Source organism: Emys orbicularis, chromosome 9 (genome assembly GCF_028017835.1).
Source record: "Emys orbicularis isolate rEmyOrb1 chromosome 9, rEmyOrb1.hap1, whole genome shotgun sequence".
Lineage (NCBI taxonomy): Eukaryota > Metazoa > Chordata > Testudines > Emydidae > Emys > Emys orbicularis.
In genome coordinates, this window is record NC_088691.1 from 12,124,811 (window position 1) to 12,141,199 (window position 16,389).

Below are 16,389 nucleotides of genomic sequence, written 5' to 3' on the forward strand. Positions count from 1 at the left end.
TCTCAGAGATTCACCAAATCTCATATGCCACAAGTTTCATTCATCCCTAGTTGGAAGGCAAGGACATGACAGCGAGAGAAAGTAGATGGGTTACATGCCATTTCAGAAAGTGGGCCAAACTGGCTGTGTGGAAGGATCTCACTATTCTCCTCTCCTTCATCAAATCCACTTTGATTTGGAGTAGAAGTAATGGAGAGAAAACCTGTACTCTACGGAGAGGTGGTAGCCAATCAGGCTTCATTGCGATATACAGTGCCCGGGAAGATACACATCTTTGGCCAGAATTGGGTTAAGGTTTATCCAAAAGACCAATCAATTCCCTTCCTCTGAGTTACCTGCACATCGCAAAATGTAACTGTAAAAATCTGTTATGTGAGTACCTCTTTGCTTGTACTGCTTGGCGGAGGCTGTGATGCTGGACTCGAGCTTTTTGGAAGCTCTTTCTTTTTTTGCTTGTGGTCGTGCTGAAGAGACAGCAGTTGGGTTTGATCTTTGGGAAGAGTCCGATGTAACTTCTTATTGTGTTGCACTTCTTCCACCTTTTTCTAAAAACAAGCCGATGTTAACATTTTCATTTTTTAAACATTCCTATTGGGATTCTTAAAGGGGCTCGCGTGAGCTGAATTTCAGTAGGAGTCGGGTCCCCAACTCTCTTAGGTCCCCTTTGAAAATGGCTAGAATCCTGGCTCTTGCGAAGTCGGATATAAACCAAAACTTCCTGCATTTGCATTTAAAAGAAGTAGAACCTAAAACAATAACGAAAAAGCTCCCCTGCCAGCTCCAAAGTGTTCGCTTAATATTTTTCATTGGTGCCTTTCTAATACTCTTATGACTTTTCCAAAAGCCAGTGGCTTTATTGAACGTTATAGTTTTGAAGGGTTCCAAGTTTCCAATTCAATATAAGCAATTCACCTGTTAAAACACAGTGAAAACACTGGCCAAAATGCTAGACTTGGCGTCTGTTACAAGATCGAGGTGGTGAAAATATTTCCATTTCAGCTTCATTTCGTGAGGGAGAAAGTGGGGTTGGTCATATTCAGAAGGAAAATAAAGGAGCTGGGGATTTACATTAAAGATGGGCTGATGTTTGTGGGAAGCATATAGGATAACTATATTTTCAATCAAGTCAAAAGTAATTGACTGGGATTATTTTAATTGTATACCATACATCATATAGTTTATTGGGTAAACAAGTTCACAAACTTATTCAGAAAGTGTGCGTGTGTGTGTGTGTGTGTGTTGCGAGCGGGCGGGGTAAATGGGGGTGGTGGTTCCTGGCCCTTCTTTTCCAGGAGGACAAGATGAAATAGGAGACAGAAAACATATGCCCCAAGCCCATCTCATGTACATTGTGCTCAGAGGGATCAGATGGATCTGCATTGTATTCCATTTCCATCTTTTGATTGTTTTATGTAATCATCATTTTCTATTTTACTTTCAAGGAACAGAAGAAATATCCCAGATCTGATGCTTTCTGGCAGTATCCTATTGTATGTATTAAGACTTTCAAATTTTCTGACTTTACTGGGAAATATAATCCAATTTAAATCAACAGGAAATGCATATAAAGAAAGGGCCAGACTTGCACTGCTCACACAGAAGCCGGAAAGCTGCCATGGTGGGGCAGGTACATCCTTTTATGTAGATAGGTCCCCAGATGTATGCCAGATTTGGCATACACCACCCTCTCTTGGCCTTCCCCAGCATGAAAGATAAGTGGGAGCTGGGGATAGGAGGGTGCTGTGCTCCAGTCATCCCAGGTGTGATGGTGTACCCCATAAGGCTTCATGGGAATATGATTATGAATGTATATATGATATAACTGGAATATGTTTTATGCTACATATGCCATGTAACATATCTCTGTAAAGGTTATGATCTACTGAATCTAATAATCCTATTTGTTTGCATGTATCATTTTTGTATTCAAAGTTATGAATATTGGCTGGGCACTGGCTTGATTTTTAAGTAGCCTTTGTAAAGCATTTGGTCAGCTTCTTGAGAAAGGAATGTGCAAATTAAGTGCCCAATCAAGAAGCACTTGAGGGACAATGGATCTTGGGAGGCTCCAATCCACATAAGACATCTACATGAGGACCTTCAAGGGAGCAGGTAAGCAATGGCTGCTGCCTGTAAAAACTGAGTCATGCATGGACATGTGACTTGCCCATGTGACTCCAAAACTCCATCTTGGAGCTGGACTTTGCATAGGGGAGAGGAGGGGGTCTCCACCCAGAGGAGAAAGTCTATTTAAACCCCTGGGAGACCCCTCCATTTGGTCTTCAGCTGGTTAAAGAGAGAGCCTCTCCACCCCCAAGGATACCTGAAGGAGACTGGAACAAAGGACAGTAACTACAGGGGGTGTGAGTGATTGCTGGACCCAGACTAGTTTGTAAAAGGAAGCTTACTGGAACTGGTGAGGTTTTATCTGTATTCAGTTTTCTTAGACATAGACTGGCATGTTCTATTTTATTTTACTTGGTAATTCACTTTGTTCTCTCTGTCACTATTTGGAACCACTTAAATCCTACTTTCTGTATTTAATAAAATCACTTTTTACTTATCAATTAACCCAAGTATGTATTAATACCTGGGGGGAAGGGGCGGCAAACAGCTGTGCATATCTCTCTCAGTGTTATAGAAGGTGAACAATTTATGAGTTTACCTTGTATAAGCTTTATACAGGGTAAAACGGATTTATTTGGGGTTTGGAGCAAATGTGTGGGAGTTGGGCATCTGAGTGTTAAAGACAGGAACATTTCTCAAGTTGCTTTCAACTAAGTCTGCAGCTTTGGGGCACATGGTTCAGACCCTGGGTCTGTGTTGGAGCAGACTGGCGTGTCTGGCTCAACAAGACAGGGTGCTGGAGTCCCAGGCTGGCAGGGAAAGCAGGGGCAGAAGTAGTCTTGGCACATCAGTTGGCAGTTCCCAAGGGGGTTTCTGTGATCTAACCCGTCACACCAGATAAATGCACAGCCTCTACTGGGCTGTTTTTAGTAATTTTCGACATGCACCGTGGTAGAGTACGCCTTAAGGCATGAGCTGAAGGAGAGGAGGGTTGTGATTTTACAGACCAGTTCAGTAAGGAAGTTCTACAAGTAAGGAACAGCATGGAAATAACTGCAAAACTTAGGGAGAAGAGATCTGGCATTGCTGGAGGAATGGAGATGACTCAACACTATACAAGTAGAGAGGGGCAGAGTTGCCAGGGGCTGTTAAGGTGAGGAAAAGAACCAGTCAGTAAATGAAAAAAGCCCCTCTATATGGTCCCTGACCTATAGGAACAAGACTCCATTAATTAACTTAGACTTCAGCCACAGAAACAAGGAGCCATGAATTGCATCAGTAAGTCCTAGAGTTATACCTGCTTCCTTTCCGATTTCCTCTGTCCGTCCACTTTGCACATTTCCTCGTCAACAATTCTCCTGTCATCTTCACACTTCTCATCTCTCCGCTGAACTGCCTTAATTTCTGGCCATCTCTGCTCACATTCTTGCTGCTTCCGGAGCTCTTCTTCTCTCTTCTGATGCTGAATAAGTGCCAGGGAATAACATTATTCATTTTAAATTTTACTTCTTTGCTTAAAGATTATTAGTTAGGCAATTAGCTATACACTTTTTATTCATAATTATGCGACAATTCCAAAACAGAAGGCCCAAAAACTCTATTCCTGGAGTATAATCAGTGGTGGAGGTGGGGGAAACACTTGTTATGTAGTCTAATATGACCCAACAGAAGTTGGTGGTTGTGTTTACTATTAAAATAACTATCAAGCTTCTGGGATTTTATCCTGGCCACACAGTTTTGCCATTAATAGTAATGGTACCAAGATTTAACCATTGCTGTCTGGTCAACAAGCCCCAATCATAGAATTCCTTATTTCAGCACATGGCATTTTGATAGGGAAGAATTATCTGGAGTGCTTAGATATTGTTGGAGCAGTCTGGTGTTTCAAAAGCATCAGCTTACCTGTCCTATAATGGCTTCAGAAGCCAAGAAAAGACATGACTCTGATTTAGCAACTGCAATGCAGCACCACGAAAGCAGAGGGCAATCCTATCTCAGGTACCAGCGTAGTTTGGACTCACAAGTATAAACTTGAACTTGGACTATGCACAAGAGCAAGGGAATAAGAATTCCACCTCTGTTTTGCCTACCCATTCCTGGGGTCCAACCACACTGAAGTAAGTGGGGTTACACATCAACTGCCCAGAGCACATGGGCAGAGAGTTAGCAGGAAGTGGGTAGAACCTTTAAAAAAACTGATTAATCTCAGTGGTCAGAAGCCACAAATTTCTACCAGGGTTAAAGATTCCAAACCAGCTGGTGACGAGAATTTAACACGGCTTCTTTTTCTTTCAAAACCTATTCTTGAAATTGGCATATTTTCATTTGTCACTGATTGATATATGTGGATTACAAATACGAGCCATTTCCTACATCCTCCAGCCTCTTCCTCCGCTCTTTTTCTTGCTCGATTCGTTTCTGCCGATCTGCCTGCAGTTGCTTTTTGTATTTCTCCTGGTCCTTTAGCTGCTGCTGCTGGAGCTGCTGCTGTCGATGAGGGTCAGACCGATTTTTGTTCTCCTGCTGCAGCCTCAGAAATTCACGACGGAGCGTTGATTCACCAGGGAGATTAACTATGGAACTGAAACAAAAGGGAAGTTTCTATAAGACTCACCACAACATTAAAGCTGCAGAACAAGTATAACATGTCGCTGGGAAATGGCTTGCTGCCTGTGCTAACAAAATGTAAATGTTCCAATAAATCTCCACAGAATCATTCTCTGTAGGCTGGCCATGCTTCGGTATTTACTGTACTACACTACAAAATCCAGACTGAAGCTGATTATCTGCTTCTTTGTTTGAGACATTCCCTCCCCGTTGCTGGGTAATTATGAGAACAACATTTTACAGTCACCTTACGCTCAACATTTAGATGCAACAGCTACAAACCAGTTATTGCTAACTGGGTACCAGAGAGCATTAGGGGGTTAGAATATGGTAAGAAAACCCATGTAGCTGAGGAGAGATGCCTTTGATGAAAATGCCTTGGTTAGTCCAATATTACACACAGCTAATAAAATTAACCTTGGTTCTCCTTCATCTTCATCCAGTTCATCATCATCTTCCTCACTTCCAGTATACTCGTACTCTGTTTCGTCTGTAAAAAAAAACAAAAAACACCCAGATAAGGAGTATATTACCTCCCGATACTAACCTAAGTAATGGTTCCACAGAATCACAGCAAATTACTTTAGGGTCCGATTCAGAACCCACTGAAGCCAATGACAGGCTTGTTTTGACTTCAATGGACTTTGGATCAGGGCCCTTTATGTATCAGATTTTAAGAGTCTTAAAAGTGTAATGGAAGAAGGAAAAGAAAGACATCTTCAGCTAGTCATTAATGGAACTCCTTACGGAAGGAGATGATGGTTCAGGAGATTACGGATGGGTTACTAAGTTTTTCAACTTTAGGTCACCCATTCAAACCCAGCTCAGGTGATCTGGGAAAGTCAATGAGTTGGGAAACTAACTCCTTTAGAGCCCTTTGAAAACCGAAGTCTAAAAGGTTGTTCCCATTGAGTGGTCTACATTAAATGGGTTTCATCGATCTAGTTTACTTTTCAATAAGCAGGTGTCCACATTGGAACCAATTAGAAGAGGCCAAAAAATGGTGGCAATATCTTCAGAAGGGTGCCTCAGAACAGGATTGGTGGGAGGGTGTTAGGAAGCTTGCACTGCCATTGCCTGCCATGCTATGCCTGTTTTGTGGATGAACAGAGACCGTAAGTCAATCCAGCCCTAAATTCATATGAAAATTAATAAAAATAATTATATTCAAAAGAGAAACACCTTGTGTTAACTGGTTAATTTGAGCTTTAGTATAAACAGCTCATAAAGAAGCAAAGTTGTAACTCTGAAGTTCTTTCCAGCTTTTATCATGAAGGCAGTTCTTTGAAGTTTTAATTTCATCCCAACACATCAGCATCTTTATTTCCAGCTGGGCACAATGTGAAAGTGGGTCTCTGCAACTTTTTTTTAAAATCACTGAAGTGTATAATGAATAGTAATATTGCTCACCGTCAGGTGAGCTTTGACTATAAGTAGGAATTCCCCCCACAATGTAGTTTTCTAGCATTTATGTAATTATTACCATTAGCTTTTTCACAAGTGGCAAATGTGTAACCTTTTAATAAGTTGTTTTCCTACTCATGTTTGCTACTGCTCAAAATGCTTTGAGATCCTCAGATGACAGATGCTATAGAATGTAGTATTATTATTTCAGTAAGTAAATTATACCTTGCAGCAGTAGTTTCATTTCAGATACAAAAAAATCTCATTGTGCCAAACCAATACTTAGACTTTATATAGCACTTTTAATCTTCATTACACTTTACAAACAGGCTCTAATATTCAACTAATCTTCACAATGCCCTTGTGAGGTGTAAAATATACAGATGGAGAAAGAGAGGCGGAGATGTTGAGTGGCCACTAGACCATGGCGCTCTCTCTCTATGCTGCATGGCTGGTATCATGCAACATATGGTCATTTATTCAAAATCAATCATTTAGTCCAAAACAGATTCTTTTCTAAATTTTGCTTTGGAGAACAAAGTTAGAGTTACAAACTCAGATTCTTGGTTTTGGACAAATCAGTAGGTTGGAAGCCCAGGTCGGAGTAAAACAAGGATATGGATTTATTGATCTCTTCTGTGTGATTTAGTCACTTGGGGCCCAGATTTTCAAAAGAGATCAGCTCCTGATTTTCCATGCACTTAATGCACTGAGCTCCTTTTAAAATCCGGACATTTATCTAGGTGATTTCATGGGAGCTGATTTCTGTTGAAAATCTGGGCCCAGCTGAGTGCTGAACCCTTCTTAAAATTCCAGCCTTGGGTCTGATCCTGCAATCAGCTCCATGCAGACACATGCTGTGGGTGAAATCCTGCCACCACTGAGGTCACTTGCAAGACTCTCATTGTCTTCAATGGGACCAGAATTTCACCGTGTCTGCATAGAGCTCCACCTTCCGTAAGGCTCTGGGCAGGATGAGGGCCTATGTTTGCATTATTTTTAACCTGACCTTTCTCTCCCTTTTTCTTCCTGGTCCTGTCCAGGTGGTCTTTCAGCATGATGCGCACTTGCCGTTCATTCTGCATGTCTCGGATAAAGGAATGCTTAAGCAAAGTTTCAGTGGATGGACGATGCAAGTAATTTTTAACTAGGCAACTTTCAACAAAATTAAGAAATTTCTTGGACCTGGGGGAAAAACAACAACAAACAAACAAACAAACAAAATCAGATGAAAATAAAATTTTGCTTAAATTTACAAAGCACCTTTCACCCTGCAGGATCCCAAGACGCTGTATTTACAAAGTTTGCTTTGGCTAGCACTAAAGCACAGCCTCCTCTGGGCTGGAATATAGCAGGAGTTTCATCAGTAGATCACACCACTACCTGAAAGTTTAGGACACAGAGCAAGGAAGAATTCTAGGACAAATTCTGCTCTCTGTGACATTCCGGTGAATTTACACCAATGTAACCGAGGGCAGAATTTCACCTCCTGTATCCAGTTGAAATAGTAGGGGAAATGTAAGGAGGCAGTAATTACCTAAATTGGATTTTGACTATAATAATAAGACTATCACCACTTCTCTTACAAAAAGTCCATAATGACCATACATATCAAAGACCACAATTTTATGTCTCATCTGAAAGACAAACACAATTCTCCCTAAATTCATGCTAGGGAACGTGTTCATTACTTATGTATCTGAATACAGTGCCACCTTCTGGCCCACCAACACTACTGCCTGCAGCACCCTGGGTTTTCCTTGGAGGTCTCCTGATAAATACTGATCAAAGCAACCCCACGTAAGCCATGTCTACATTGAAATTTCAGCCACCAGTGCAAGTCCCTAGCGTAGAAAAGGCACAGTTTACTCCAAGGCAGTGCAATCTGTACCAGGGCAGCTTAGCTGGGTTTCAAATTGGGGTAATCTGCCCCAGTGCAGCTCATGCTTCTCAAATATGAATTGTGTTTATCCTTGGAGCTCACATCAGTAGCAGAGGGGATTCTATCAGTAAGTAGCCAAGACCTCATTTGTAAGATTTGATAAGATCACAGTCTCTGATCAAAAACCCACAGAAGCCTGAGGCTGCTAAAATATATTTTAAAAATATCTTTACCATTTTCTGGATTTCAGTTTTGGGGGAGGGTTTCGTGGAATGAGAAAGAGAGCTCTCATGGGATGCATATCGCACAGGGCTGCAAAGGAAAACACAAGCTATTAAAGAGTACGCGAAAGCAGTGCCAGGTTTCCCCTGGCCTTTGACCCCTTTGACATACCCAGGGTGCATAATAGCTCTTTCTGATATGAGAAGCAGCCGCCCTTTAACATTCCTCCTGTTGTAAAGGATGGAAGTGTCCTTCACAGGAGTTCAATGCTATTCAGTGGAATTCACTGCCCAGAGGAGGAAAAGTTTTGCAGCACAGGAGGGTTCTGAGTGGGCCGGACTGTACATTGCGATAGCTGAGATGTAAGGATTCAGTAAAAGGAAGGACTCCATTGAAATGATGAATGCAGCCCTTGAGACTTTTAAGGCTTTATATCTCTGTTCAAAACAAAGGCCAAAGAATGCTTGACTGGATTATAAAACAAGCACATTTTCATAGCGATGAAAGGACATTTACACCTAAATGTGAAAGTCAAACTCTGGATCAGAATGTTTATCTATTTTAATATGCCTGGTTTACAGTTGAGATAAACAATAAGCTAGTTGTTAACAAACCTCCTCGCTCTATAGCATGCGGCATAAGGGAAAAAGAAGGAAGAGAGAAAGCTGGCATGGGAACTGGTACATTGCTCTACTGGAGCTGGGCATATGGCTAAGAACCTGTTTTGGCTACACTGTTAGGGTGACCAGATGTCCCGATTTTATAGGGACAGTCCTGATTTTTCACATTTGCTGTCTGGTCACCCTATACACTGTATTTAAGGACTCTGTGCCCACTTATTACACCAATCGGTGCTTTCTAAACAGATTCCATCGCTGGGTTTGGTACGCTGGTTTTTTCTCTATACACCCGCTCCTGGTTTTGTTGTAGAAAGTCAACGCTGAAAACAGCACTAAAAAGTAAATCCTGTCCTATCCCAGAAAGTCCACCCCGTACATTGCACTGAACATTCCCAATGTGTCACGTTTGCTGGGTGTGGAGTGGAAATGTTGGCGGAGGGTTGCCCCTCCAAAATGCTACTGCAGGCTGAATGACACGGATGGGGACTACCAGGCCCAATCATCTCAGGGACGTGGGTGTAAATCAGAAGTAACTCTATGGCTACATCTACTCTACACGTTGGAGGTGCGATTCCTCTGCTCGTGGACACTTACTCTTGCAGAGCTAGGGGGAGCATAAATAGCAGGGGATGGGCGGCAGCAGCAGAAGCATGGCTTAGCCGTGCCGCGTACAAACCTGCCTGAAACGGGTGAGTACACAGTTGGCATGGCTCAGCCATACCTCAGCTGCTGCTAACCGTGCTACTGCGGTTGCACTAGCTTGAGGAGAGCTAGTGCAAGTGCGTGTATATGAGCGGGGGAATGACAACCCTGGCTCGGAATGTAGATGTAGCCTATTAAAGGCAATGGAACCCCACTAGCGTAGAACAGGTGTGAGAGAAGCATCAGGCTCTATTGTCTCATTGTTTCCTGGTGTTCTGACATCTGTCTGTCTGTATCCACCTAGTGTCTCTTGTCTAATACTTGGATCATAAGCTCTTTGGGGGCAGGGACTGTTCTGTGTCTGTACAGTGCCTAACACAACGGCGTTCTGGTCTATGCCTGGGGCTCCTAGGTGCTACCTCAATAGAAATAATAAATACACTATCGCACCATCCCTAAAATTTGCCTACTAGCATTAGCCCGTGTGAAAATACAATAAATAAATGCAACTGAAATGAGGAAATATGGTGTGAAGTAAGAACGTTTGTTACATAAAAAATATCCTCTAAGACTCATGCCTCAAGACTAAGCTCTAGCTAGACTGGAGGGTGATTTGTGAAAATGCTTTAGAACTCAGTTTGGCTGACTTGTATCTTGACTGGTTGATAAACACAGCCCAGGTGCTCTCTAGCATAGGCCAGGTCCTAGACTATAAATAAGATCCCCTCCAGCAGGTTTAGCAATTGCCAAACACCCCTATTGTGTCTTCACACCATTATGCTGCAGAACATCCCACATGCCTTGTGCTCCTAGGCACAAACCTACCCTATTGCACAAGGGTAATAGTCTACAACAATGCTAGATAACCAGGACCCTGCATCTAAATTACATTCTACAATTGTGTCTTATATCAGGAGTATCTGACTTTGGTAGATAATATTGAAAGAAAATTTATGCCACAAGCATGTTGACAGAATTGTGGTGCCATGTGGCTGTAGGAGAGTGTCTGGAGGAGCAAGAAAATTGCAGGAGGGAGGAGTTCATGGAAGCAAATCAGAATTGTGATTGACGTGTGGCTGAAGTATTTTTGCTGTTCTGGGGCGGGGAGTCTCACTCCACAGATCTCCAAAATTGCTTTGAGGGGGGAATAGATGTAATCATTGTGAAACTCAGGCGTGAGCAAGGCACTTACCCCGGACCAAAATTCTATTCTCTAGGGGGCCCCATTCTCCATTACACTGCACCTCGGACAGCCACTTACACCAGTGCAAAGCGGGAGTGAAACACTCCCATTCAGATTTGATCGTGTTTTGCTTCAGTAGCATTTTCACTTTGCATGACTGCATGGGCTGCAGCGCAATGGAGAACTGGTTCCCTTGATGGGAAGACCAAAGAGGTGGATTAGCCCACCCACTGATGCACCGTGAAGGTGAATAGCTCTTTCTTGACACTGGCCCCTAATCCAACCTCCTGGAGGAATCCTCCATCTGGAATGACAGGGTGAAGACTCATGCCACAACAGGAAGGGGGACCATTTTCAAGGGATGCTTTTCTCTGTAGAAGCCCCAGAACTAAAACTGTCCCACATTTACGCTGAAGCTTTAATCGCTCTTGCTCATCTATATCCACATATAACGATCAATGAAGTGACACTACTAACCTCAGCTCTAGAAGGCAACATATGGCTTCCCTATCTTCCCAAAGGCAGGCAAGGAGTGAAGAAACAGAAGGAGAGAATCAAAAGAAAAAAAGGGTGAGCAAAGGAGCAGAGATAGGAAAAGAGTCAAATAACTAATTATTTGAAAAGAGGCAGTCAGAGCTGAACCCTGTATATACGCCCTACACGAGCAGGAGATAAGCTAACCTAGCAGGACAGAACGTGTCTATGAAATTTAAGCTAACTATTTAACAAAGAACTATACCCAGTCACTTACGAGGAGCTCCTTCTGCCATTTCTATAGCTGTGATTCCCAGAGACCACAAGTCACTCTGTAGGAAAAGAAACCGTGAATGACGTAACTTGTAGTATGTAGGGTTAAAAAAACCATAATGCTTGCCTAGAGTTCCATGGAAGGGTCTTTTCTTGTGAGTGACATCCATTTTGCTCCCTCCCGTTCCCAGCTGAGCCTGTAGGAAATGTGCTAATGGACCGCTTTCCATTTCCCACACAACTTGGAACAGCTGATTCATCCTTGAAATAACCATCCCCGAAATACAGACCTTTCATCTTTAAAACAAAAGTTCCAGAATATAGAAGGGCCCATGTGAAGTCATGGCCCAGATTCTCTCCTCTGTTACAGAGGAGGTGCACAGGTGAGACCCCACTGGGCCAAATACTGCTCTCACCCCACTGCTTTCCTACACTGGTTGAAGGGAGATGGCAGTCAGGCCCATGGAAGGTATTTCAATCCATGGACAAGTTACCAGCCAGTGGGAAGAAAAGCAGAACTATGTATTCAGATTTACATAACTTAGTTCAGTTAGGTAAGACTGGAGTCTCCTCTATGAATATTACATGGCATCATAAACCCAAGTGGCCAGATTCTGATCACAAAGGTGTAAATCAGGAGTAATGCTATTGACTTTAAGGACGTAACCAGGCTTCCACTTGCTTAGTGGTGTGCAACACTTCTCTCTTTTTGTGGACATATGCACCTAGGCAGATACATTTATCCAAATAAATTTATGGGAGATCTCTATGATTATTATGTAAAAGATAAGGACACCCTGAAGTCTCATAGCGCTTTGTTATGCAGAAAATGAGACAAAATACCGGCAGAAGAAAAATCCTTGGAGACTTGGAGCAAAAGTCCTTAATGGACAGCTACTCATGCCCGACCTGGCCCTAAGACGACACCTTCACAATGTATACAGTGCCAAGCCAACCCACAGAGCTTTACAAGGCTGGAAACAGCTTGCATTGCAGACTGTGGGCCTGATCCTGAGGAGGACACTGGATTTCAGTGGGAGCTGAAGAGGGTTCAGGCTCAGGTCCTATGTCATTTAACTAATGACTGAAAGCAAGAAAAGGGAGGTCTTTCAGAAAAAGTGCTAAACGAATGGCCACCCACTGTAGTACAGTAAGGGTATGTCTTCACTACCCGCCGGATCGGCGGGCAGCGATCGATCCAGCGGGGATCGATTTATCGCGTCTAGTGTAGACGCGATAAATCGACCCCCAAGCACTCTCCCGTCGACTCCTGTACTCCACCTCCGCGAGAGGCGCAGGTGGAGTCGACGGGGGAGCAACAGCAGTCGACTCACCTTGGTGAAGACACCACGGTAAGTCAATCTAAGTATGTCGACTTCAGCCATGTTATTCACGTAGCTGAAGTTGCGTAACTTAAATCGATCTCCCCCCCAGTGTAGACCAGGGCTTAGACTCTGGAGATGATGGGACATGCACGCAAGCTTCAGATAACCTTGGGCTGATGCTTAGGGGTGTACAGAGAAACCAGGCTAGTGAGCTAGGAACGGAAGGGCTGCATTTTTTGGTGGGATGTTTTTTTATTTTTTAAAAGCAGGACCCGTGAGAAGTCATGGGCATAGCAGAACAGCTTCCTGCTTTTCACTCACCATATCAGCAATGTTTATAAATACTTGTCCTAGTCCACGCTTCTGAATAACAATGCTGTCTCTGAATCAGCACTTTGGAAACCCCCGGCTGATCAGCGTTGGACTGCAGTCTAGGGAATCTGGCTGGAGCTAGGGCAATGTGGGCATAAGTTATTCAACACAGGGAAACCACACAAACTGGGGATACCCTTCAGTCATCACTAGAAAATGTGCTAAATAGGAATAGAATTGGGGGTACAGATGGGAGCTAACGGATAAACTTCTTGAGTCTTTGGCATAAGGTTTATATAGTATGAAAAAGGCAATGAATAAGTCTTTGGACCTGATTCTCTCTTATGTTAAGATGCCTTTAAATGGGTGAAAGGCCATTTTTCAACAGTGGCAAAGCAGTGTAAATCAGAATCATGCCCTTTGACTCAGTAGAAAACAGAGGTACTAATATGAGCTCTGAATATGCCACAGCTGGAATAACAGATGTAATTTTGATGATCCTTGTGTTACCCAGTTGTTATAAGGACAAGATACACAAAAGAAGTCAACCAGCCCAACACAAGGACTTGGAGAGAAGAGTCACTCAGAAAGCATTCTTTGGAAATTGTCCTATGTGGGGTGTGCAGATATGTAAATGATGACAGTGGTGCAAGCAATTCAACCAGAGGCTGACAAACAGTATCATGTGCCTCTTTAGAGCCAAATCAGCATATTATAATAGTAAGGGGGACAGCCAGAGAATTTTCTGATAGCCATTATATGGTATCCAAATTACAGTGTGCCCAGATGGCCTCAGAAGAATAACAAATACTCTATTTCTTTGGTGTCAGTGAGGAGGATATTTGGTTCATGGTTGTACAGTGACATTAATGAGTTGAGAGAGTATCTCACCAAGAAAACAGTCCGGATATAGTCATAAGGACAAGACCCATATATTCATTCAGACTTTTTCTCCCAAGAGCATGATTGTGGGGAATGGTTAGTGAACTTTTCTGGAGTGAGGAGTCTTTTGTTGTTCTAAGCTAATAATTATACATGTGATATTATTGTAAAATTACCCCGGGGACCGTGCAATAAGCATAAGGGAAAATAATTTGCTACCACAGAGGAAAGAAGCCATGTGAACGATACACTGCTTCCTAATCACCCTTTTTAGGCCTTTTCACCCTAGCCATCTCCAGATATTGTGTCTTGAGTTCAGAGAATGAAATGTACGAAAATATCGCTTATTCTAAACATCTTTGTATTTCATTTTGTACGTTAACGGTTCACAAAGAAAATAAATTCATATTGAAACTCCTCTTTTTTTTTTTTTTTGGTCACAAACCGCATATTAAAAATACAGCTCTTTGCATGATTGTGGTTTTAAGGGAAGGTGACGCCTTTTTTAAATTCTTTCGGTTAACTACTTGAAAAGGATGTCAATAGCAAAAACTTGTTTACTTTACTATTGATTCTAAATTCCTAACAACACTCACTCTGTAATCATATGTTGAGTCTTGGTTCTCCTCGCAAGCTATGACCTCGGGCGCCATCCAATAGGGAGTTCCGATGAATGTATTTCTTCTCCCAATCGTCCTATCCAGTTGAGCGCTTACCCCAAAATCCACTGCAGAGTTAAGCAAGCGTAAAGTAATGAGCCAAGTGCTGAATTCATAGGACAAAATGTCTGATACGTTATTGCCTCTGCTTGGAAAGCAAACTCTAGGGTTGCAATGCATAGCAGATTTGAGCTCCTATAATACAGGGTTTCCAATGGAGCCTACTCCAGAGATGCTGGGAATTAGCCACTTTCTGCTATTTATATCAGACAGTCCAAAAGGAAAATTTAAAATTAACATGATCCATGCTAAGTTTGGCAGAATGGGTACTGTAGGGATGTACTCCCATGATAATAATAATACCTAACTCTTACATAGTGCTTTTCATTGGTCTCAAAGTGCTTTATAATAGGACACTATGGAATATAATATATACTTGATTAAGCACTATTTTGAGGGTGTGGGGGGGTTAAGATTTTCAAATGGTATTTTAATCTAAAACGAAAACCTACAAATAAGTGTTCAGGTATGACTGGGAGATTTCTAGTATTACTGCTGGTGGTTAAAGTTGAATAGGGTCAGCACATTAGTGAGGAAATGGATGCTTTGTTCTGAATGGTTTCACAGACCTTTTTTTGCTGCACTCCTATCTCAGAATATGCTCGAGGAGTGCACTATTTTATCCATCTGTTAAGTGCATTAAGAGGAGTAAGTTATGCTGTGCTCTTTTAGGCTAATGGGCGGTGGCATCTCAACATGATTTTTTAGTTGTATTGTCAAACATCATTGCTCAGATAATAAATAGGACCCACATTCAGTAACTATGTGTTTGTATTAATTAAAAAAACACTTCTGCACAATATCAGATCAATTGGGAAAAGGGTATACATAAAGTTGAGTGTTACTCATAGAGTAGCTACAGTAGTATCCAATTAGTGTAAGCAATAGAGGAAAAAGAGATTAGGAAGGGTACAACCCTATTATTACCCATGGCACCAATGAGCGGATTTTCATGCTTGACTCCAATGAAGCAAATTATTTGCATGCAACTTCTGGTACATCTATTGATAAACAGACCTCATAGAACCATACTGCAACATGAAATTATTGTAGCACTAAATTGTGTAAGCTTATCTAATAATGGGTGGGTGTCTATTCTTTGAAGCATCATGCATTCTGTATTTTGGATGTGAAATGTTAGTCTTTTATATAAAGCCTATTAACAAGGTTGAATGACATTGGATCTCTGAAGTCTGAGTTTTCCAGCTTCTTGGCTTCTAGACATGGCTGAGCTAAATTTCTCTGGAAATATTTTAGTTTTACTTTTGTACTTTATAGAAATGTTTCAGTACTGTCTACTTACATAAAATACAGAGTACTTGCTTTATTTTTTTAATAGGCGAAAGACATCAGTTATGTTGTTAGCAGCAAAACAAGGCAGCAAACAAAACAAAACAAAACAAAAAGGCCTTGCTAATTTCAAGAAGTACAGCAGGAGCATTTGCCAAATGGAAAAAAGACTCTGTGAAATCCTGCCTCCCCTGAAGTCAGTGGCAAAACTCCCACTGACTTCAGCGGAGGTAGGATTTCACCACATAGATCAGATCTCCACCAGGCGTCAGAGCTACGCTGCTTTACATTTACTGAGGATCTCACCCAGTATCTACACAGAATCATTTTTATTTTATTTTTGAACTCCTGAAACAATGAAACAGAGAAAACAAAAGATAAATCCTACATGAGAAAAGCACCGTTCTTGATACGCTCTCTTTAAAAATGGCCTGATATTCCCTGTGATGTCCTTTCAAAAAACCAAACTCCTAACTGTTCACATTGG

The 16,389-nt window shown here is 42.0% G+C and overlaps 1 protein-coding gene across 1 annotated transcript in view; it reads right to left on the bottom strand.

Annotated features, from left to right (window-relative positions):
- Nucleotides 1-16,389, bottom strand: part of NRK (Nik related kinase) — a 128,450-nt gene that overhangs the window by 55,449 nt on the left and 56,612 nt on the right. Inside the window, exons 7-14 of the mRNA XM_065410871.1 lie at nucleotides 14,490-14,620; nucleotides 11,379-11,433; nucleotides 8,194-8,272; nucleotides 7,088-7,263; nucleotides 5,092-5,164; nucleotides 4,441-4,648; nucleotides 3,365-3,529; nucleotides 381-545 (exon numbers count right to left, since the gene is read on the bottom strand). Of these exons, the coding sequence (XP_065266943.1) occupies nucleotides 381-545; nucleotides 3,365-3,529; nucleotides 4,441-4,648; nucleotides 5,092-5,164; nucleotides 7,088-7,263; nucleotides 8,194-8,272; nucleotides 11,379-11,433; nucleotides 14,490-14,620 (1,052 nt within the window). The remainder of the gene's footprint in view (nucleotides 1-380; nucleotides 546-3,364; nucleotides 3,530-4,440; nucleotides 4,649-5,091; nucleotides 5,165-7,087; nucleotides 7,264-8,193; nucleotides 8,273-11,378; nucleotides 11,434-14,489; nucleotides 14,621-16,389) is intronic.